The 25175-nt window shown below is 40.0% G+C and overlaps 1 protein-coding gene across 50 annotated transcripts in view; it reads left to right on the top strand.

The window, feature by feature from the left end:
* ANK3 (ankyrin 3) overlaps nt 1-25175 on the top strand; it is a 628477-nt gene that overhangs the window by 467306 nt on the left and 135996 nt on the right. For all 50 annotated transcript variants that reach the window (XM_070562793.1, XM_070562893.1, XM_070562763.1 and 47 more), the window contains 8 exons: nt 5849-6046; nt 8162-8260; nt 10811-10909; nt 12758-12856; nt 15655-15852; nt 17645-17743; nt 18023-18121; nt 23239-23436. In XM_070562793.1, the coding sequence (XP_070418894.1) occupies nt 5849-6046; nt 8162-8260; nt 10811-10909; nt 12758-12856; nt 15655-15852; nt 17645-17743; nt 18023-18121; nt 23239-23436 (1089 nt within the window). The remainder of the gene's footprint in view (nt 1-5848; nt 6047-8161; nt 8261-10810; nt 10910-12757; nt 12857-15654; nt 15853-17644; nt 17744-18022; nt 18122-23238; nt 23437-25175) is intronic.

Here is a 25175-nt window from a genome sequence, read left to right as displayed (position 1 = left end):
CTTCTTGGGGAAAGAAAGACTACAAGATCTATAGTGCCTGAAGTCCGGGTGCTGGCTCTCTTTCTCCAGCCCCTTCGTTTATTTCTTGAGAGGTTACAGACCACTGAAGAGGCCACAGATGTCATTTAACTGATAGAGACTGGAAACTTTAGAAAGATTGCACTATGCTTGGGTCTTTGGGGAAGTTGACGTATCTGAAAAAAAAAAAAACATGGTGATTGCCTGAAAAAAATTAATATTTTACAAAGTGTCTTTTGGAACTTTTCATGGTAAAACTTGACATTATTTGAAAAAGAGAATATTTGTAAATAAATTTGGGGACATACGAACTACCTCAGAGTCACTACTATTTTTATCAATTAAACCAGTGATTTTTGAAGCCATATTAAGCTTTCTAAAGAGCCTTAATTTCTAAACATTATCAAAACAACAAAAGCATGTCTTACTCCTGTTTGCACTCTGGTCAGTGTCTCCTCAACAACTCTAGGGAAGATGGACAGGGTCACGGTGGTCTGAACAGTTCCGTCACTCATTTGAAGTAGAGTTTACATTAGCGAGCTGTGAGAGTTATTATCTAACAGAATTAAACAGCAACAGTTTTTCATTGTATGTGATGACATCTTGGCCTTTTGAGTACTTCTCATCTAAACCATTCTATTTGTTCTTTTTCCTCTCACATAGTCCGTACTAATCTTCTTTCCACCCCACTGCTGTCTTCTGAGCCACATCATCTCTCGTTGAACCATTGTAATAGCTTCCTTACTGGTCCTTCATTTCCTCCCTTGCTCCTTTACCATCCAGTTCCCATTTTGCAGTCAGAGTGGCCATGTGAACTGTCAACCAAATCATGCCAGCCTCCTGCCTAAAAACTCTCCAATTAATTCCCATTGTTCTCTTTAAAATTAATTTTCATTTTATCAAAGCAATACAGGCACAGTTAAAAATCAAATTGTCTCATCTTTTTTCTCCTATTGTTCATCTCGTTATCTATTTGGTTTTTTCCTGAGAAATCTTGATTTTTTCTTCTGTGCCTTTAATATTCAGGAACATTTTCTTGTTCTCTGATAGCTTCTTTTCTTAAAGCATCCAATTCTTGAATACAATATTTTCTATTACCTTTCTGAGAACATTCAAGATAATTTTTCTTTAATTTAATTTTCTCTGCCTCTCATCTGTCCCTAATTCCTCAGATTTCCTTTTTTCTCTTTGTTAGCTTTGGCTCTCACTTCCGTGTTGGAGCTTTCCCATAAACGTCTATACCTGACCATAAGTCTCAGGCACTAACATTTGAGTGGAAGCTCCGAGAGTGTAGACAGGGCTCTACTCAGGTGTATCTAGCAGTGGTGGGTCATCTAATATCAGGATTAGTTGCCCTTTTCTCTGAGAAGTTCAGTGTTTGGAGAGACAAATCCTCCAACCTTTTGTAGTGTGCGCCGTGTGAATCCATTCAGAGTACGAAAAAGGAAAAGGGGCTGTCAGTCTCCCTGTCCTCTATGCATACTTTAATCATAATAACAACTAATATTTACATAGTGATTACTACAAACCAGGCTGTAAGCACGTTACCCGTTTAATCTTCACAGTAACTCTGTGAAGGTACTAGAATCGCTATTAACTGTTTTTATAGATGAGGAAACAGAGACCCAAAGAGATAAAGTATGTTCTCAAGATCTCTCAGCTAATGGCAGAGGCAAGGATTTGAACCCAGGCAGCCTAACTCTAGAGACCACACCCCTAACATCTATTCTGTCCTTCCTTTTTCTGTGGGCACCTCAGCATTGCCTTCTGCTCTGCTTTGGGCCCCTGCTTCCAGAGTCTCTCTGGTTCACTTTCTCCAGAGCCTAAACTCCTGGTTTCCCACAGGGTATAAAGGGGCAGTCATCTGGCCTTGCTGGGTTGTGAACGGCCTAGAGACCTGACAACTCCATATGCAGGCAAAACAATCCTGCTTTCAGTCCCAAGCCTCATCATTATCTTCTGAGGTACTTAGTTTCCATATCTCCTGCCTTTGGGGACCCAAGAGGTAGATCAGCTTGTCTTTGTTATAGTCAGTGATGTCCTGGAACCACATCTTTGAGCCTCTCTCAAGGTGTGCACATTTCTTCCCAATTGCATAATGTCATAGTAATGTCATGGTCAGGGTCTTTATACCATGGAAATTGGCAGATGCTACATATCTGGGCTTTTCTTTTTCAAAGAGCTGTTGTTAAACGTTTATCAGTACACCACTGATTATACTCCTCCACAGACACTTAGGTTTCAGCCTTCTCTTCTCTGCTGGATGTTACCACAGTTAAATTCTTTTCGTATCCCCAAAGTGTGGACGTCGCGCATCTGTTTTTGTTTCCTTTCCCACATGTGTATGTGGGTATGTGGTTCTGCACATTGCACACACTTATGTGCCCTTATGGATTTTACCTTTTAAATTTCTTTAGTGCTTTTTAGTAGTGTTTTGGGAAAGGATGAATAAACACAGATGTTACATCTACCATGTTTATCTGGAATTTTCCCCCTGCTTTGAGAATAAACTCCTTAACAGAATCTGACCACCTCTCTGCCTCATCTCCGCCCGTTCTGCTCCTTACTCACCACCTTCCAGCCAACCAGGCTTCCTTCACTTCCTAGAATACACTAAGAAGTTTATTCTCCTTTCCTGTTCCCTCGGATTGAGTTCCTCAGCTTGTCCCAGATCTCCGCAGTCTCCACACATTTCTCAACTCAAATGTCTTTTTCTCAGAGAGGCCTTCTTCTTAGTTTGTTTACTTGTTTGCTGTCTGGCTGTCTTGAGTAAAATGAGAGCGAGAGCTTTGCCTTATTCGGTGCAGTACCCCAAGAACATTAGTGCCTGGCACATAGGAGACCTTTGATAAATATTTGCTGAATGAATGTTAAAGGAATGAATGCATTCCTAACTTTAAGACTGTCTGTCCAATTCTTCAAGACTTTAATCTTTCTGAGCTAACAAAATCCATCACATTGGATCCATATTTTCAGCTTGATGAGGGTACTATATGTAATAAGACCCCTCTTTATAGGGCAGATGATCTTTACTTTCTTCTTCTCCTTCTCCAATGACCTATAAGTTTCCTACTCATATATCATTGTTTTGTGTATCGTTAGAGAATTTCCTTCTTTGTTTTTCTTTTATTGAGGTACAATGACATACAGTATTATATAAGTTTCAGGTGTACAACATAGTGATTCGACATTTGTATACATTTCAAAATGGTCACCGCAATGTCTAGTTACCTTCTGTCACCTTACATAGTAATACGATATCATTGACTATATTCCCCATGCTGTACATTACATCTCAATGACTTAGTTATTTTATAACTGGAAGTTTGTACTTCTTAATTCTCCTCTTTTATTGACACTGCCTCCTATGTCTACTTTCCCTTCCACTAAGTCATTTGTTCTCTCAGATTTTGTTTCTTTGTTTACTTCATGTTTTCTTCTGAGACTGTATCAAAACATAAAGCAAAGGACTGTTTTGGCAGGAACTACTCCAGCGCATATGCTCGTGGGTAGCATTATCTCAAATGAGAAACAGTGCCATCCTTTGTGGCACCTTAATTTCTACTTTGGCACAAAATGTTTGAGTGGAATTTTTTAGGCAGAAATATTCTGATTGACTGATAGTGTATGACGTCTCTAAATTTATATCAATATTTCTTGAGTCCTTTCTACATATGCAAGGCTCTCTGCTGGGCAATATGGGGAGATTCTAACTATGAGCCTCTTGCTTTCAAGGAACACAAATAGTTGAATTATATGGCAGTGAATGATGCTAGGAGACTGCCTAAAGGAAGGCTTAGATATTATTTTCTTGTCTTGAACTCTTCTTGTATGTTGTTCATAGATAAATGAGGGGAAGTAACTTGGCCCGGAGGATCCAGGAATGCCTGGCTCATCAGTGCATATTTAATACATCATTATTTTCAAAGTTCACTGATGACACCTTTTATGGAAACCGAATTTGCTGTCACCTCCTCCCCCCAAATATGTTAAACTATGTTACAGTAATTAATAGAGCTTCTCTTGTTTTTCAATTGCAGTAACATTGGATTATAACATTATATAGCTTTCAGATGTACGTCATAATATATTTCGAATTCTGTGTAGATTACATCATGTTCACTACCCAAAGACTAATTATAGTCCATCACCACACATGTGAGCCTAATCCCCCCTTTTGCCCTCCCCCCACCCCCTTCCCTTATGGTAACCACCAATCCAATCTCTGTTGCTATGTGTTTGTCTGTCATTGTTTTTCTCTTCTACTTATGAGTGAGATCATGTGGTATTTGACTTTCTCCCTCTGACTTATTTCACTCAGCATAATGCCCTCAAGGTCCATCCATGTTGTCACAAATGGCCGGATTTTGTCATTTCTTATGGCTGAGTAGTAGTCCATTGTGTATATATACCACATCTTCTTTATCCATTCATCCCTTGATGGGCACCTAGGTTGCTTCCAAGTCTTGGCTATTGTGTATAATGCTGCAGTGAACATAGGGGTGCAAGTATCTTTATGCATTTGTGTATTCAAGTTCTTTGGATAAATACCCAACAGTGGAATAGCTGGATCATATGGTAGATCTATTCTTAATCTTCTGAGGATACTCCATACTGCTTTCCATAGTGGCTGTACCAGTTTGCACTCCCACCAGCAGTGTGCGAGGGTTCCCTTCTCTCCACACCCTCTCCAACATTTGTTATTTCCTGTCTTGCTAATTATAGCCATTCTGACCGGAGTGAAGTGATACCTCATTGTAGTTTTGATTTGCATTTCCCTGATAGCTAATGATGTTGAACATCTTTTCATACGCCTGCTCGCCATCTGTATATCTTCTTTGGAGATATCTGTTCAGATCTTTTGCCCATTTTTTAATTGGGTTGTTGGTTTTTTTGTTGTTGAGATATGTGAGTTCTTTGTCTATTTTGGATATTAACCCCTTATCTGATATTTGGTTTGCAAATATCTTCTCCCAATTGTTAGGTTGTCTTTTCATTTTGTTGATGGTTTAGCTTCTCTTGATAATTGGGTTCTCTAGGAATTTCGCAGGCTCCTCCACTTTGCCTCCATATTTAAAGGGACGTGCTTTAAAAGTCTGACATCTTAATACCTTGTTTTTACCTCCATTAGGAAACATGTACTGAGTGCTAAATTTTGAAGGTTTTATTTACCTTTGACCCTATTCCTTTCTTCTCTCAGCTCTTTAAATGAATTTTTGACTCATTCCTATGGCACGTGATTAACTGTCATTGAACCCAATTGATTTAAACTAACCGAGGCAAGCACTAGTTCATGAGTTGGTCAGGGCCTTGCCTTTCCTCCTCATAGACACATGAGGGCACCAGACTGATGGAAAAAGAAAAAGTTTCCCTTCTACATTGACGTGAGAAGATGAAATGTGTTGTTGTAGTCAGAACTTTTTTATTAATCGAATCAATATAGTATTCAGTACCAAGTATTGGTGACCGATAAGGACAAAATAAAAAGCAGTCTAATGAATCCCAATCTATTCCTGCTTCTCTTTTGTCCTTATCAGTCTTCCAATTCATTGGAAATGCAATAAATAAGGTACCTTAGTGCAAATCACACTATTTTAAATCAGAAAAAGAAATTATCCTTGAAAATGTGTTTTTGATATAAGAAGTGGGAAGACTAGTTTTAAAAGTAGCTGCAGTTCAAAACAGTTGTCAAAACCTTTTAAAAATAGAAAGTATTTCCGGGTGAAAAAACTAGGGTTTTCATCTGTCCATATTTGTACTGTATTTTGTGTTTGGCACATTTGCGTTTAAGAGGTAAAACAATAAGCCCTGCTTATCTTATATGTTCCAGAATGGACTGTCTCCATTGCACATGGCCACTCAAGGAGATCACTTAAACTGCGTCCAACTTCTCCTCCAGCATAACGTGCCCGTGGACGACGTCACGAATGACTACCTGACCGCCCTGCACGTGGCTGCCCACTGTGGCCATTACAAAGTCGCCAAGGTTCTCTTGGACAAGAAAGCTAACCCCAATGCCAAAGCCCTGGTGAGTGGCTCAGCTCGCAGGCTCAGCCCACGTTGTCTTGCTGACAACACGCTACCTCTGCCTATGAAGGGACTATTTTTGAGGAGGTAAAAATGGAAGGTCTGGTTAAATACTTCTTGTCAACTTTTTCAAATTTCCTTCTGGGAAATCTGTAAAACCTATTTCTGACATGAACAAGACTGATGGGGCTAAATCATTAACCTCTTCATGGTCACACTGGTGATTCTCTTCTATAAATGAAACCCAAAGACTACACAAGTATAAAAACTGAGGTGGTCAACCTTAGGTTATTGTAGGTAAAGTTATAGTTCTATGAATTAAAAGTGTTGTCTGAAATCTAAAAACATGAGGCAAAATAATAAAAAAAAACTTTACCTTAAACTTGAGAGGCCTAGGAATTTGTGAACTGAAATTTTATGTTGTGTTAACCATGAATTTAATGAAATATTGCCTGTCATCTACTTTTCCTACTGATACAATCAAAATTTTGCTGTAGTTTATAGTCTTAGCTCCTAAAATAATTTGCTGTTTTAACCCTTAGCTCTGTACTATAGTTTGGTTTTCTCAGCAAGATGGTGTTTGTTGTCTTGGAAGAATAAATGGTCCCAGTTTAGTAAGCTGTTTAAATTTAGTTCAAAATAAGCACCCATGTTTAGGAAAAAATAAGTCATCAAATGTTAGGGAGAACAAATGAGTTTACCGGTAATTTTGAGGTAAAGGCTGTCATCTGATCAACTGATTTAGGAAGGGTCTCTGCTCATTTCCAACTGGTGCGATCACCCTGACTGAATGGATCCACAGTGTCTCTGGTCCTCTGCAGGCTCTGAGATTTGAAGTGAACAGGAAAGAATGAGGAGAGAGGCCCTCTCCAGATTGCAGGCAGCTGCATTGCCATTGTAATTCTAAAAGCTTTTACCAGAGAAGCATTTCAAGAGCTGTTGGCCTGCCCAGTATATCAAACATATCTTTGAATTCTGAGAAGGGAAAAGAAATTAGCAATCATGACTCATTTTTCCATACAATAAAACAAAGCCTTAAAATAGGGTGTAGGCTCTCATTCTCATTTTTCCTCTGACTCTGAAGATTTCACATGTGAAAGTTGTAGCCGGTCATGCTGGAGGGACTTTGGCCAGGTAAATGGTCTCCGAAGGTCCATGGAAGCACCTACAGTGACTTTGACCTAAGCTTTTATGGTGGACCTTGGTATTTTATAGTTCTCCATGGTGGCTGAAATATGTTCCACAGTCTCAGTTATCAGGCAGTACAATTTGGTAGGTAGTTTGTTAAAAAGTAGGTTCCTTTATTAGATTAAATATTAAACCAAATGATCCGGCCTGGTGGCGCAGCAGTTAAGTTCGCACGTTCCACTTCTCGGCAGCCCGGGGTTCACTGGTTCGGATCCCAGGTATGGGCATGGCACCACTTGGCAAAAGCCATGCTGTGGTAGGTGTCTCACGTATAAAGTAGAGGAAGATGGGCGTGGATGTTAGCTCACGGCCAGTCTTCATCAGCCAAAAGAGGAGGATTGGCAGCAGTTAGCTCAGGGCTAATCTTCCTCAAAAACAAAACAAAAAAACCCCAAATGATCCAAATAATGTTGGGTTGTTTAACTTTCTGCTTCCTTAGAGTAAGCACCTACTTGAATCTTAAACTGGAAGGAATGAAAAAATTCTAGAACTGGTTTTCTAGTCAACCTAAAATGCAGCAGAGCAGTCGGAACAGGCATTGGTGAAAGTTTGGCTGTGAGGACATATGTTTGGGCCCACTTGCTTTTCATCTGTGTTTGAAATGAGGTAGAAAAGAAACGTTATTTGGAAGAGTGCATTTCAAAATGAAATAACCTAAGGAAATGCATGACCTTTTTACCTTAGCTGCGAGGAGATTATGAAAAAAATTCCTTCCTGTTCATGATTCCCAGGGTACCTTGGGTTCCTAGGAACAGCTAGACTACCTGTGCTTCCCGAAAAGAATCTTCATTCTGTTTTACCCCTTGTTGTTTCTGCCGATTTCCAAATCTTTACAGAACATCACTTAGCAAAGATATTTTACCACACACAGTGGAACTGGATTTCAATGGAATGGAGTCAAGTAGATATATGTCTTTGTGCCTTGCAGAATGGCTTTACCCCTCTTCATATTGCCTGTAAGAAGAATCGAATTAAAGTAATGGAACTCCTTCTGAAACACGGTGCATCCATCCAAGCCGTAACCGAGGTGAGGGGAGTCGGATTTCTGGGGTTCCCCAGATGCTGAGAGAAAAGCCTCAGCAGTGCCATCCTCGAGGACCAGCTAGTGTGACTGCCACAGATTACTTTCTAAATACTTCACCCAGGAGGCTGCCAGTCCTGAGGAGAGGAGATGAGAGTGTGGGTGGGTTGTGTAAATACATCACCACGACTGGAAGCATAGCCCAAAACACATGCATCGTGCTCAAGGGTGCATGGCACCATCACTAACAGGATAATCTATATGAAATCCTATAATGCAGTGCTTCTCAACTGGAGGCAGGTTTGCCCCCCAGTGGCCATTTGGCTGTATCTGGAGGTATTTTTAGTTGTCGCAATTGGATGGTGCAACTGGCGTCTAGTGGATAGAGGCCAAAGATGCTGCCAAACATTGACAGTGGACAGGCCAGCCTCCCACAACAAGAATTACCTGGCTTAAAATGTCAAATGTGCCAAGATTGAGAAACCCTGCATAGCACAACCTCTGTGAGTTTGTAACCTGAGGATTGTTCTCTGAAAAACTCAGAATTAACGACACACAGAGTCATTGAAGTTAGTAAAGGACTGGCTCTAGGTGTCTTTTGTACAAACCAACACAGAACTCAGAGAAGCCATCCATCAGGATCAGAGCTGACGGAAACTTCAACACAGCCAACCCCTCCAGATTCGACCCATCCCCACCCCACCCCACCCCTCTCATCTCCATGGATTCTAGCCCATCAGCACTTCCCTGGACTGGACACCCTTTCCTTCACCTCCATATCTCTGCACCCTCCATGTGTCACACCTTCTTTGCCAGGCTAATCCTGCACACCCTTCAGGACCAGATCTGGGGCCACCTTCTCCAGGAAACCTCCCCGCATCCCCTGACCTGGACTAGGTGCTCCTCCTCAGGACTGTCACATCTTCCTGTGCATATTTCCATCAAAGCACTTATCCAGCTGGCTTATTTGTGACCCAGCTGCTCCCCCAGCTAGCCAGAAACTGCAGGCTCCATCATGGCAGGCATGAGTCTTACTGGTCTTTACATACCACAACATAATATATCCTTCAGTAAACGTTAGTTGAAGGTATCAGTAAAGACGATGGGATTTGAAACAAACATAAAAACTGAGACCTAGTCCAGTGATTATTGCTTTGCCTCAGTTTCTTATCTGCAAATGAAATGTTTGTCTTGATTTATAACACTTGTAATTTTAAAATATCAAATGGTTAACAATATTAATACTGATTTGCTCTTTTATGAGTCTATAGCTTCATGGTAGGCACCTTGTTATTTTGATTATAAAATAACATCTTTATTCTCAGAGCATGGCAACCCTTTTTAAAGATCAGTATGGGCTCTGAAATAAAAGCAGATTTTTGACTGATGTTGAATAAGTGTCCAGAGATGCCAGCCGGTGATGAGAAGTTTCCACTGCCAGCTCTGTGGTCCCTTAGAGCTTTAAAAGGCAGTGCAGACCAAGATGAGGGCTTTGCCTTGCACACGTTCTAACAACTCCCCCTGCTGATGGAAAAAGGTGCCAAATTATAACAAAATTCCCCTTTTCCTTATTTTCCACAGTTCCCACTATTTGAAGTCTGGGCAACCAGAATTCTTCCTCTTCTGTCTTTTATCTCACTTTTATTGTATAGAGTTCCTTTCGCATATTTTTTGACATTTCTCAGATTTCTCTTGAGATTCGTCATCGCCTTCTCTTTCTCTTTTTAAAAAACAGTAGCTTTTTCTGACCATATTAAATGTTTTCCAAATTATGATGTTCAATATGTAAGGAGGATTAAATTCTGAAAAATTAAAAATGAGGTCACTTCATATAAAAAGCACACGTATTTGGGGGGGATGTGAGTAGAAGTTGAAGCAAACTTAAAATTAAGGTCTAGTTTAGTGACTATTGTAGTATTTGACTTAATTATGTCGCCTTAATTTATAATACTCAAAGTTAAAAAATTAAATGATTGAACCTATCAATGCTGATTTGCTCATTTATTAAAGGGATGGCTTTGTGTTTGGTACCCCGCTCTTTTACGTGTAATAGAATCAGTTATTCTGAGTGCATGGGAATCCTTTCTAAAGACCAAAATAGGATCTGAAATAAAAGTTGACTTTTTGCTATTGCACATGTAATCACACATTGCCCCCCTCAACCATACACACACACGTAGTCATATGGATAAAGAAGGTTTAGTAGCAAAGAGAAAAAAATCTTCAAGGTATTTCTCTCTAAATCCTCTTCATAGGTCTATATAAAATATATGAAACAAATCTTCTTTCTTCTTTAATGGCTATGACATAGGCCTTTCATAATCACAGAACTTGCTTTAGGGAGATGATGATTATGTGTTGATGTATTTCCTTATAGAATCTGTGACTTGGGGTCAATGTCCTGATATTTTCTGATCTGCTCACTCAACTGTTTATGTTAAAATAGGTGGATGGATGGATGGATGCCAGACAGGCAGGCAGATAGGCAAGTAGGGAGACAGACAAACCCTTTTTATGATAAGCCAACAAACCAACATTTCCCTCTTTTCGCCGCAGTCGGGCCTTACCCCAATCCATGTTGCTGCCTTCATGGGGCATGTAAATATCGTATCACAACTAATGCATCATGGAGCCTCACCAAACACCACCAATGTGGTAAGTATCCTTTTAATAAAGAAAGTCCAATTATGAGTATTTAAGAAACTGGCAACAGTAGCTTTTATTTACTTATTTTTTTATTAAATTAAATTAATTACTATTTAATTTGACTGCTTAAAAAAACAGAATTTAAGAATACCTCTGGTTTCCTTTACTTCAAAAGCAAGATCCGTTCAATTGCCAGCTGGTCATAAATTGTTAGGACTTATAGACTGTGTCCATTAACTTTGCAGATATATTACTACTGGACATTATGCTTTAAAAAAGAAAGTTTTTGTGGGGGAGGATGTATTTTTATAATAGAATCATTAAGAAGTGTTGCATATTGAGAAAGTGGTTCAAACACTATCATTATTGTGGTTTTAAGTAACTTCAGAGTAATTTCTTTTTAGTGTGTTTGACCATGTCATAGCAAACCTATGGAACTCAGTTCATAAATTGTGGGATGATGTTGTTTTCCTACACTAAGCATCACCCTGTAGAACCGTGAAACTCACTTCAGAGTAAGTATCAGAGGAGTAACTTATCACCCAGATCTGCATGTGGCATTTGACATTGTTCTACAGGATTTTAAGTTTGACATCGTAATAATATTAGCACACCAGACCACAAGCATAACAACACTAGACTCATGAGCATCAAAGAAGTAAAAATAAAACAAGCAACATTCTGGCACAGAAAGGGGAGGCCATATGGTCCTGCACACTCATCCTGAGGGTGGGCCTCCAATAAGGCTCTCTGTCCTCTAGCAGCGCAAACCAACACATCACAAGATTGAAACAGACCAGCTTCTCAACTAAAATACGCTCTTTCCTGGAACTAACGCCAGGAGAAGAACCTTTTCCTTCATAACGAGAACACTGGGTAATATGGGAAACTCTATCTTCAACGCCTTTCCAGTAAACCCAGTAACAAGTTGTGTGTGAAGTTCGTCTTTGTATATCCTTCTGTGGAGATGGATATCCTATAAAGCAAAGCTCAATTTATAAAAGCAACTTAAAGATGGCCATCCGTGGTGTGAGAGAGCATATTTGATTTTTATTACTTTTTCCATTTCAATCTATCCATATTTTCTATATTGATTCCATTTTTTTAATTAAATACATGAATAATCTGAATTAAAGTCTCTTTGGTGAAAAGGGGGTGGAAGAAACTGGGGCAGTTCAGTGGCAAAGAAAATGACCCCTTGAGATAATGCCCAAAGCCTTGGGTACTGACCTGTTGAGATAAAGCTGGGCAGGAATGCAGACCAACAGCCATGGAGCCACATCCGGCCCTTGGGTGTGCTTATGTTGTCCATGCAGCATTTTGGCTTTTGCTTTGTTTTGTTTTTAATTCTGATTTTGTGGTCAGCACTGAAATGTACACCAATATCCAGCCCGCCACTGCTTTTGAACAATAGGAAGGTGTAGCCTGATACGGCGGCATCTTGCACGGTTCCCGCAGCAGTCTGCAGCTGCAGGGGAGCGCGGTCTCCCTGGGGCAGGGCGTGGGCTCTCCTCTTGGCACTCCCTGCCTTCCCGCCTTCCCTCATTTACCCTCCTGCTTGGCCCCTGTGAGCATTCCCCTTTCAACTCCCGAGGAGGCCACGGTAGATTACTGAGCAATGCTTCTAATACTGCTGGGGACTAGGCTCCCATGGTTACACCAGTCCTTCCATCACTGACCAGGTTCCTGTGAAATTCTTGTGCATTTAATTTCCTATCTTTCCTAGTTTTCAGTAAGGAAGTGCTTGGGACCATTTTTAAGTAAGAAAAAAAACACTACGTCATAAGCTTTAGGCACATAAAACATGCCACTCTTCTTCAGAGCTGCAGTTAATTTACTTTGGCTCCTGTTCCCCAGAGAGGAGAGACAGCGCTGCACATGGCAGCTCGGTCTGGCCAGGCGGAAGTCGTGCGGTATCTGGTGCAAGACGGCGCTCAGGTAGAAGCTAAAGCTAAGGTATGTGCAATACGTGGAAGCGTTTGCTATTGAGGAAAAAAACCTTGATTTTAATAAAACCTTCAATTGTATGCATGTTCTCTTCCAAGAACACTTTTTTGAAGTAAGTGAACAACTTCCAATGACAAAAGTCTCTACCAAGTGATATAAAAAAACCCCTTCGCTGCACATTTGTCCATTCAATTATTTAACAAAATATTTAAATAGAATCAGAACTTTGTGCCAGAAAGAATTTTGTGTCCTTGGCACATTGTTAGTCCCGAACAGATTAGGAGCTGAACCTAGACTGGTGTCCAGAGCTGTTCACATTCTCTGAAGAAGGGCTTATGCACAAAGCTTCTAGAATAAGCACAGCTTGGGAACATAATTGAGCTCTTTTGGTCGACTTATATGTCAGCTGTCACAGCCACAAAGGAAAAGCTTTTTTTTTTCACAAGCTGTGAAAGCATAAACCCTGAGACTCGATCCAAGTTGCTTCACGGATCTGCCTTTGCAGAGGAGGAGGAGGTCAGGGTTGAGTTCAAATGCTTCATTCTCTGCCTGGGGTTCAGCTTCAGCAGAAACCCGCTTATCTATCACGGTCAGGATGGGCAGTTGGTCTTGTTATCAAAATGGCAGTTCAGGTCAGGAGTCATAAATAAATGCATAAATGCCTTAACCACTTAATTTTAACATATAATATATAAATAGGCATTTATTTGTCATTTATTTACACGGTCTGTAGTTTCTAGTTTCGGGTCAAGGGGAGAGAAAACTGAGACATTTGTGAAGCAATTTGAGTACAGAATATTTTTAGACTTTTATAATTTTCCCCCAATATATTCAGCTGTCTCCCCTATGTCTAATTTAACCATAATTGTTTTTTTATCAACTTCTATCAAGGCTTTCCAAAGCTTTCAACTTAGTATTCTTAGGGAAAAATAAAGCTTTTCCTTTCATACTCGTAGTTTACCTCTTAACATAATTATTTAATTGTTTAATTAAAGTAATTAGTACAAATATAGCACAAACTAGTGAAGTACGTAGTGCAAACATATTAGTGTGAGAACATCACAGCTAGGTCTTTGTAAATATAGAATCCACAAGTGGGTACGAGGATTGTGACATTCTAGGCCGCAGACCATAAGCCTCAAGTGTCCAGTGCACTGTGTGCCCAGTTGGTTGATTTTACAGAGGAGCTAGAAACAGAGGTCAGCAAACATTTTCTGTAAAGGGCCTGAGAGTAAATATTTTGGATTCTGTGGCATGCACGGTCCTTGTCACAGCTGCTCAACTCTGAGGTTGCAGAGTGAAAGCCGAGATACACAATGCATAAGCCAATGGGCATGACTGTGTTCCAATAAAACTTTATTTACAAACACAGATGGCAGCTGGATTTGGCCCCTGGATTGTAGTTTTCTCACCCCTGATCTAGAGGATGTTGGTTAATGTGCTGAATCAGTGAAGTGGAATAGTTAAGAGAGGGTGTACTCTACCACGGATTACAAGAAACCTCACGTTTCAGAATGTTGTTAGTTATATATCAAGCCTTGGGTCTAGGGAGTGGTTTCACCCACAAGTTGAAACTGAGCATAAGATTTGTAGTTATCATTTTGTTAAGGACACAGCGTGTATAATGGTTAAGAACCTGACTTCTTGGCCAGACTGCCTAGGTTTGAACCTTCGTCCACCATTCACTAGCTACATGACATTGGGCTAGTTAATTAACATCTCTGTGCCACATTTCCTTTTCTAATTTCCTCATATAGAAAATGGGGATAATGACAGTTGTAATTCAGAGGATTGTTGTGATGATTAATGAATTGATATAGGCGGAGTACTTAGAGCAGAGCCTGGGACATATAGGAGCTCAGCAAATCGTGGCAGTGGTGGTGGCAGTAGTAGAGTTACATGAGATTTTTCTTTAGCAACTATTTTTTTCTGTTTTCGATATTTCTTCTTCTTCTTGTGGCATCTCCCCTAATTCCTCGTATGCTTCCCTCTACATAGACCTTCTTCCTTTGACCTTGACCCTTATCCTACTTAGCTTTCCAAAGCAATGTCCTGTGTTCTAGCCTCTTCTCTCTACCTTCCCTACATAAGGTATTTACCTGAAGTTTTCACATTCCAGTAGGGGATTGATATCTTTCTAGAAGACTGCTATAGTGCATCTTTGGGCAAATTAGGGAAAGATGCCCCTCCCACTTAGAGATAAGGCCCTAAGAGTGGAGGACTTAGTTAGTGCCACACGCCTTTGGGTGAATTATAATAAGGCGTCCTCTACTCTAGGTAGATGGGTAGGCTGGCTTTTGGCCCCCATCAGTCCTCTTGGCTGGGAGCCTTTATACAGGTCTATCTACACAACCCTATACTGGCCCCCTCTCCCTCTGCCTTTGACTATGGGGGGCAGCATCACTAAAATAATTCATTCCATATAAGTGTATAGTAAGTGGTGGAAGTATAATATCCCTCCCAGGTGTTTGACTTTTGCCAGGCTACATTCCCTTATCTCACCAAAAAAGAGTCATTAGAGGTTAAAAATTGATAAAGTATGGCAGGAGGTGGTGGGGATAATTTATAGATAGAACTGCCTTTCACACTTTTCATGCTAATAAGTTACTAGAAGGGTATTTAAGGAGCTTAGATCTAACATCTCCAACTTTTTGAACCTTAAAGAAAAAGATAAATGAGATTCTTTTTAGCATTGAATTGAAGAGTTGAACATAGCCTCTCATACCAAGGAAAGTTTGTGGAATGTTTCACAATGGCACCATTGTTTTCTCAGCTCATCAGCCTTGCATTTCTGCCTTGTCATTTAGGATGACCAAACCCCACTCCATATTTCTGCCCGATTGGGAAAGGCAGATATAGTTCAACAGCTCTTGCAGCAAGGAGCATCTCCAAATGCAGCCACGACTTCTGGGTATACCCCACTCCACCTTTCAGCCCGAGAAGGGCATGAGGATGTAGCCGCATTCCTTTTGGATCATGGAGCATCTTTATCTATAACAACAAAGGTATGAAAGCAAGTCAACACAGTAATAGGTACAAAAGCTGTGTAACAGCATCTATACTTGGGATCCCAGGGTAGTCATTAACATGGCCAGCAAAACCCTAATGTGGGGCAGGGTAGTTTAGTGTGTGTGTCTCTTAACTTTCTCAGTACTTTATCTTCTAATGAAACCTTATTGTTATCAAGTATTTCTTATATCAGTATTTCTTGCAAGTTATTTGATAGATTTAAAAGGTTGTTTAAAAACACAGCCACAGAGGTCAGCGCAGTGGCATAGTGGTTAAGTTTGCGTGCTCCACTTCAGTGGCCAGGGTTCACACGTTCGGATTCCAGGCGCGGACCTAGCACTGCTCATTAAGCCACACTGTGGCAGCATCCCACATAAAATAGAAGAAGATCAGCACAGATGTTAGCTCAGCAACAATCTTCCTCAAGCAAAAAGAGGAAGATTGGCAATAGATATTAGCTCAGCACCAATCTTCCTCACACACACACGCACAAAATACACAGCCACAGATTTCCCTTGCTGAGGCCAAGTATACATTATCAAAGCTCAGTTGGTTGATGCTTTTATAATACTTTCAAATCAGGAGGTAAATTTTTCTTGGGTTATTTTCATTTGCTGTTGTTGTCTTTTCTGATTTATGGTTTGACTTTTTTTTTTATCTCAACTCTGATGCCATAGAATAATAACCTACCACACAATTGCTCTGCTGGTGCAGAATCCAAAATTTAGAGCTCATTTTTCTTGTGATACTGTATAAACCTAGCAAGTGTGATAGCAAGACAAATTGGCCTATGGGATGTCTTAGAAAGCTGGAAATTGGTGTTACACTCTCTCATTTGGATGCGGAGAAGAAGCATTAATGTGTAATCAAGGCACAAGATAATTACAATAATTACAAATACTTGGGAAACTATCTGAATAGATGATGACTACCTCAAACTTCACCCCTGTGATTCTTTAGGCTCTTCAGTAGAGTTGAGATGCAAGTCTTTCAGTTAATATGCAAAACAGAATAATGGGTGATGGAGTTTTGAGTGCCCAGTCCTTCCATCATGCCAGCTGCCCATTGGCTCTATTTGGCTATAGTCTCATGAGCTCAAATGTATCCATCACCCTCTAGTTCCTGACTTGTGTTTGGGACCCTCCCTAACGGTGCTTGCTGACTGACTGGTTGATAACTAGATCCTTGTAGGAGCTGAAGCAAGGGAGAGCTTCTACTCAGCTCTCAGCATCCCACCCTCTCATACTTATTGGGCTAGAGCCATGTGTTGTTATTCAGTTCACCTCTGGTGGCTAAGGTGCAAGAGTCTCTGACTCCTACTCCTGAAGACTGGAGCATCCCAAGGATATGTGTATACAAGGGGAAACAGGGAAAGGGGAAGAGAAAGGATCCAGTTTGTGATGTGAGATTACCTGAGGTCCAGACTTGCCCTGAATTTTCCTAAGCTCTCCAAATCCAAATTAAGCCTCAGACCCTATAACCTCTTCTCACAATGTGCAATCCCAAAATGGCCCTGGAATAAGCCCCAGGTCTAGCGCTCCAGCTTCATCCTGGTCAGGTGCCCTGAGTCCCAGAAATAGTGGCATGTTGAGGTTCAGTTAACAGAGGGAGAAAGATCAGGTATTCTGCTCATCCTCGGGGATAAAGAGGCTCTTTATTATTTACCAGTCTTGGTCCTCAATGCCGGCTTAACTGCTCTTCATCATTAGAATAATCCATCAGTTCCAGAAAAGCAAGCCCTTTGTGTCATCTTCTATTGCTCATTATTTTTATGTTTCTGTTTTTCAGAAAGGATTTACTCCCCTTCATGTGGCAGCAAAATATGGGAAGCTTGAAGTAGCCAATCTCCTGTTGCAGAAAAGTGCGTCTCCAGATGCTGCTGGGAAGGTATGAGATCATCCGCCACCCTGTGACAGGCCACTTCTGTGATGATAAAACAAGCACTTGCTAATATTCACCAACAGCCACCTAAATTATAACTAATTTAAGTCTCATAGGATGAAGAACACTTCGGAAGTAGGAGGTGAATGCTGGGGTCCAAGTATTGTGGAAACTGCAATGTAAATTACACTCTCTGTTGTATCCAATCTAATCCATCTCCTAAATCTAGGGCTCTGATATTGAGACACTTTTGACGCTGGTTGTTGTTTCTGCACGTGTTTTCAGAGCGGGCTAACTCCACTGCATGTAGCTGCACATTATGATAATCAGAAAGTGGCCCTTCTGCTTTTGGACCAAGGAGCCTCACCTCATGCGGCCGCAAAGGTACCTGTAATTCATTAGTATGAAGAGACTGATGGGCAGTGTCCATCAGTCTCTATATGTGCATCCACTTTTGCTTCATGTGTCTCCTAGTTTAGGCGCCACTTAAAAATCACAGAAATATAAGCTCCTTAGGAAAACAAAGCCCTCAGTGATTTAGTCAACTAATGTGGTAGATGCTCAATAAATATTTGCTTCTCAGTTGATTTTCCTTGAAAATGCAGGACATCTTGGAGCCTGGGGAGGAAATGAAGTTGAAGTACTCTATAGCCAGATTAAACACATAAGCACAGCCTGAGGGAGTAAGAAAGTTCTGATTTGTCAAAGTTATAAAATATGTGTTACTTTTTCTGGTCTTAAAACATTGCCTTCCAGTTGTTTATTTGTGTTTAATAAAAGAAATTGGGAGGTTTTGCTTGTGTGTTTTTATTATTGCTATGGAGACTCTTTATTCCTATTGCTAGGGTATTTTTGACCCGTAGACAACCTAGATTTCTCAGAAAAGAGAGGCTTGGAGTGTATAGCTTTCTGATTATTCTGATATTCGGATTTGAGAGGCAAATCACAAAGAGAAGTTTCTTTAAAGATAGGTTAATAGACCTGGTTTAATAAGTTCTCTATTGTTGAGCAGGTGGCTGTGATCAGAGAACATTGGAATGATACAAACCACAATTTAAATGCTATCGAATTCTTTTACTAAATACTATCAGTTGAAGGAAATTTTAGCATCTCTAGTGCTTCTTATATCTTTGTTTTACTATTCCATGTTGGGGCAGCTACAGTGTTCTCCTTTAAACTTAGTGTTAAGATCCAGTCTCTTATACACAGAGATCAATGAACTTGGGCTATTCTAAATTACTTTGGATACTTTAAGAGAGAAAGTTTCCATGTCTTTTTTCCATTTAGAGAGTATGTGATCTTTGATTTCTCCTCTGAACCTCTTTTCCTGTATTTCTCAATCATCTCCTGCCTCATTCTCTGCAGAATTGTACCCAATAAAATCTACAATTCAACATCAAGCCCTTAAACTTACTTTGCAGCTTCTCCCCCATAACTTCTGACCCTGATAAACATTCTTTCTACCATAAAGACATGCCTTGACTTCTGATAAAACTTTATCTAAAAAGCAAAAAGAATAGCATTATTCACAATAGCCAAAAGGTAGAAGCAATCCAAGTGTCCATTGAAGGATGAATGGATAAACCAAATGTAGACTAATGCATTCAAAAGAATATTATCCAGCCTTAAGAAGGAAGGAAATTCTGACACATGCGACAATATGGATGAACCTCGCAGACATTATGCCAAGGGAAATAAGCCAGTCACACAAAAGTACAAATATTGTATGAAATCACTTCCACAGAGACAGAAAGTAGAATGCTAGTTGCCAAGGGCTGAGGGAGGAGGAAATGAAGAGTTAGTGTTTAATGCATAGAGTTTGGAGATGGATGGAGGTAATGGTTGGCGAATAATGAGAATGTACTTAATGCCATTGACTGTACATTTAAAAATAGTTAAAATGGTAAGTTTTATATTATGTATATTTTACCACAATTTTAAAAATGAGAAAAATTTGTAATGTAATTGAATGTTTGTCCATTTCATTTCACTTTATTTTAATATCCCTTAGAGCCTGGCCACTTTTCTTGTAAATAACCTCTGGTTCTTTGTAGGCAACCAGTAAATAATTAAGTGAACTATTTATTCCTCACATAAGAGTAATAATTTTCACACAACTAGCGCCAAGCAGTTTAGAATTAACAAGAGTTATAAAATAATAAATACAACAAAATGAGTCCAATCCACCTTTCCATCCACAAATAACTCTTAAACAAGTCAACGGGTGATATATTTGTAGTTCATTTCCAGCTTTATGTTTGTCAAACAAGACTTCATGGTTCCATATCTGCAAAACATCTTTGACAAAAAGTTGAAAAGCAATTCTTTGATTCGTTGTCACAGCCCTTTAGCCTTGGGCATATGTTTTACAGTCAGGCAAACACCGGCTTTTTGAATGGGACCTTGATTCTCATTCTCAGAGCACAGCTGCCTCCATAAGAGCCTCTGTAATGCCATCTCTGCCACACATCCAACCATTCCCACTTTCTGAGGCAGTGATCCTGGTCAGGAGCTTTTTCTAGACTTTGAGCTTGAGCAAAGCCAGTTCTGTCAGTTAGGGATTAGCTTCATCTGCTAGAAAAAAGAACTAGCTACAGTGGTTTAACCTGATAAGGCTCTCTTTTTCTCATGTCATAAACAGTCAGGAGGTAAGCAGTTGTTGATGTTGGTTCAGTGTTTCCAGAGTGTTGCGGAAAATTCCCTGTGATTTTTTTGGTCTTTCCTTCCAGAGACTGTTGTTTCTCAGACTGCCAGGTCGCTTTTCAGGTAACAGGGAGGAAAGGAAGTCAGACAATAGGGCATTCCCAGAAGCTCCACTCACCTATTTCTCCTTACATCTCATTGGCCACTCTTATCTGCAAGGGAAGCTGGGAAATTTAGTTTGAAAAAAATGAAAGCTGGGCACAATGCCAAAGGTTCTGTTATAAGGAAGAAGGGAGAATAGACAAATAGCCTCCTTCACTCCAGGGAAGCTCAGGCATTTCTGAATGCTGGCAGTGGTGAGAAACGAGGGACAAAGTCTCAACAGGGCATGATTAGCATACGGATATGACAGCAGTGACTTCAGTTCTTCCTCAGTTCACATCCTTGGTTCTTACAGTATGTGATGCCTTCTTCTTGCCCTGTCTTCTGTTGTAGAATTTCTAACATATTTTCTTACTCATAAGTGTCCTAGAAATACGGTGTGATTTGGGCAGGAGCGGAGCTACACTGAAAAAGTAGATGGGCTTCTATAATCCATTTTAGCCAGATCTCTTTCCTAAGCAGACACTGCGCTGGAAAGAGTATTGGCTTGAGTTCAGACATAACCTGGACACTAACTGTGGAAGGGATAGTGAGCCTTATTATTTGTCAGATTTCTCTTCCATAAAATGTGCAGTATACCTCCTGATATGGATCAGTAGAGACTGTGAAAGTTCTTAGAAAAAATATATAATATGATTTAAACATATTGCTTTTGAAAAGTTAACATTAGATTTGCTTTTGTTTTTAGTACAGAGATGCCAGAGCTTCTCTTGATTAGTGCTTTTTAGGACCTAGGATTTTTTGGTGGAATTAGAAGTAATTGAGAGGATTGTCACATCTCAGAGGATACTGATCTGCATTTAGAGGATAACTTGAAGGTTATGTCAGTATCAAAAGCAAAATAAGATCAGATGCATGATAAGAAGCTAAACTCTGACTTTATCTTGCCATTACCACTCTAGTTAACTAGTGTTAGGCATATTAACTAACCAGATTTCCTATTTGAGCACTACTTTGTGAATTTTCTCTTTTATGCAGGGGTGGGAGTGGTAGTGAAACAGCTCACCCCTCCTGTCACTGTAGATTTGGGCTCAGTCTAAAGTTCTGCATTTGGCTCTGAAGGTGATCTCTTTTGGGTGTGTCTGAGCAGAGGGCCAAATGCTTCCCAGGTCAGCTGGGGTTTCCAGATGGCAATAGGTCAAAACTAAAAATAGGGATATAAAATCTTCTTCTTTGGCCCATCCTGTTTGACAGAACCTGGTTTCAGAAGAGTCTGGAAGTGGCATTTCAGCTTTCATGGGTTGATATCCAACAGCCCAAATCCTCTACTATTGATTACAGAAAGAGGGTTTGTTAAGTGAGAAATGCTGTCATACTAGGACATACCAGGGACTTAAATCTGAAGGTTAATTACAGTAGGCTGGTGATCACGGTGCAGTGGTACACTGTCCTCCATGTTGTTTCTGACCCATCCATATGGCTTGGAAAGATTGTGACTGATCTACTGTCCAGATTTTGGTTGTAATCCCAATATAAATCCTCAGATTCTAATTTCTTTCTCTAAATCCTCTTGTCTATAAAAAAAGATCATGCCAGTTTTTCACTGGCATATTTTATATAGTCAGATTCATGCCCATGTCAAAATGTAATCTTACGTTTCTCTTAAATGACTGTGAGCCAGGACAAGGTCCCCAAAGGCAGGGGACCTTTCTTTCTTAGGACTGAGGACTCTGAAGTCTCCTGAGGCATAGCTAATTAATAATTTGCCAAAGGGATTTTTATTGCCTCTACCTCTAAGCATCAAGGGTCAGCCAAGGGAAGGATCCCAGAATGTTCTGAAAGCTCCTGTAAGCTTGACTTGAATTCTGCAGATTTGTCAGTCATTGTGAGGTGCTGGAGATATAAACACAAATACGCCACAATCCCTGCCCTCAATATGTTTGTATTTTACTAGGAAGAGACAGATGTATAAAGAAAAAAGTGCCAATGAATATCTCCAGGACTTTGGTTGGAGTCAGTCAGGGAGGGGATGGATTGGGGGTGGGGATAAAAAACTTCAGGGGGCTTGACCCTTGAGCTGAATCTTCAGCTGAAAGATGCTGGCCCCAAGGGCATGTGGGGGAAAGCTTTCTTGGTAGAGTAAGGCAAGGTAGAAACAGGAGCTGTATGTTGTTTTGGGGACCACTTCAGCTGAAGCATAGCACAGAACCTGAAGTTTCATAAAAGAGGCAATCAGAGGGGCAAATGGGAATAGATTATAGCATCTCAACTACCATGAAAATTACAATTTCAACTTGTAAACAATAGATGGCAATTAAAGGGATTTTAAAGCTGAAATAATGGTTCTGAATGGCCATTATTGAATGAAAGGTGGAATAATGGCTCTGAACATATTGTTTGTTGTTTCTAGTTGGGTTTCCTCTCGTCCTCAATCTGGATAAGTCAAGTAATTATTGAGCATCTACTAACATAACTCCCCGTGAGAGGGAGCTCTGTACTCCTTTTCTAAAACCAGTGGTACTCTGAGTCTCTTGCATTGAACTGGCTATAGTCTGTTTTCCCTATTTAGGAATGTGGGAGACGTGAGGGCACTACGTTCATGGCACTGCTTGTTTTATCAGTGTTGGCTTACTTAATCAGGATTTTTTAAACCAGCAAAGAAAAATCACTAGAAAGGGAAGCATACTATTTGCAAATGCATTGCACACATTTTTATCTTGTTGCTGGGCATGTGACCAAGTGATTCATGTTGACAGAATGGCTATACACCACTGCACATCGCTGCCAAAAAGAACCAGATGGACATAGCGACAACTCTGCTGGAATATGGTGCTGATGCAAATGCAGTTACCCGGCAAGGAATTGCTTCTGTCCATCTTGCAGCTCAGGAAGGACATGTGGACATGGTGTCACTGCTCCTCAGCAGAAATGCTAATGTGAACCTGAGCAATAAGGTAACCTTTTTCTTTCTCTACAAAGCATCCAGCACAACACAACCTCACCCTTCAGAAAGGTCATTAAGAAGTCATGAAAAATCCAGGTCAAATAGAATGTGTCAAGTGTAATATTGCACGAAGATGTTTACCAAAATATTATCATAGCAAAAACTTGGAAAAAATCAGTTTAAACAGAAAGAGAATGGTAGGTCAATAATTGCAAAGCCATACAATTGAATAAAATACAGCCATAAAAATGAAGTCCACAAAGTTTTTCTAATAACATGAGGTTTTGTTATAATATTAATTCAAAGAGCAACATGGTTCCCTCACCAGAACACAGCAAATAAGTTGTAAATTATAGCCTGTTGATTCATTCCACAAACATTTTTTTGGGCACCTGCTCCTTGCCTGTACCAGTTTGAAGTCCTAGGTTACAAAGAGAAATTGGAAACAGTGCTGCCTTCAGAGAGTTCATTTTAATAACAGAAATGTGGAGCAGCTATTTTATTCAATAGATTGGCAAGGTTGTTAGTCTTTGTTGTAAATTGGCAGTTCCAAGGAACTTGGAAAATCTCTGTTCCTAAAATTCTTCAGACTCCCCTGCCTTCCTGTTTGACATCCTCATTATTATAGTGAAGAGTTTTGTGAAGCAAAATGAAAGTCCAGCCCACATTTGACCAGAGATATGTTAATGAAGTGTCTGCCTCTCATTGCATATATCAGAGAATTTGGGTTTGCTGAATTGTTTATTAATACCCAAGTCTGAGATCTGCCCAAAACACAGAACAGGTGTTTCTAAGACTTCAGATAACACAAAAGCCTGCAAGAGTGCCCTCAAATTCTTGATAATCCAAACTCCCCAGCATTTAGCTTCTCCTCTACCAGTTGGTGATGGCACAGCTGTGGCATGTCTCAGCCATAGCTCAGCTATGGGAGTAGAGTTTCAAGATAGCAATAGTTTTATGGTGACAAATAACTAATTTAATATTTTTGACGTATGTGGCCTGTTTTGGAATCACAGATGCCTTGAATCTCCTGGATGTGAATTTTAAGTCTGACTCTTACTTGATGTGTAACTTGATTGGGCGAGTTATGTGACCTCTCTGAGCCTCAGTTTCATCCTCTCGTAAATGACGACAACAATATTTACTTCACAGAGATGTCATCAAGATTAACTGAGATAATATTCGGCACCTTCTTCTAAGTAGAAAAAACATAGTTCTCCTAATTTTGGACTTTTCATAATTTTCGGAAAAGTTTACTCTGCACTAATCTGAATTCCCAAGGTTATAAGTGAACAAATTCTGTAGACCAAAAGACATGCATAAGAGACCAGAGAAACTTTTTTTCACTTTTAGTATCTTGAAAATCCTTTGTGATCATTACAGAGCAAGCAGATTTTTCATTTTTTCTTGGTGTACCAATTTGATTTTCTCCCATTTTTCTTTTGAAACATTTCTTTTAGGAATGCATGTCTCCACATTAATGAGCATCACAAAGCAATTTCAAATAGTCATTATAATCAGAATTTGTTTGAGCTTTTGAATTTCTAAGGTTTATATATTAGTATATAGACCAACCTTTGCTGCAAAATTCAACTTGTCTTAATGAGGTGGAGGACTTGGCCTTCTTCTCAAATTGAAGCATATTCTGGCATCCATTAGAGTATATTTTCTCTTATGAGACTGGAATATTGTATTTCATTAACTCTTCCTGGGACGAAATAGATCTTAACAATCGGTTAACAGGTGAAC

The sequence above is a fragment of the Equus przewalskii genome, chromosome 1 (assembly GCF_037783145.1).
Source record: "Equus przewalskii isolate Varuska chromosome 1, EquPr2, whole genome shotgun sequence".
Classification (NCBI taxonomy): Eukaryota; Metazoa; Chordata; class Mammalia; order Perissodactyla; family Equidae; genus Equus; species Equus przewalskii.
The sequence above is the reverse complement of the archived record's forward strand: the minus strand, read 5'-3'. Positions and strand labels throughout refer to the sequence as shown.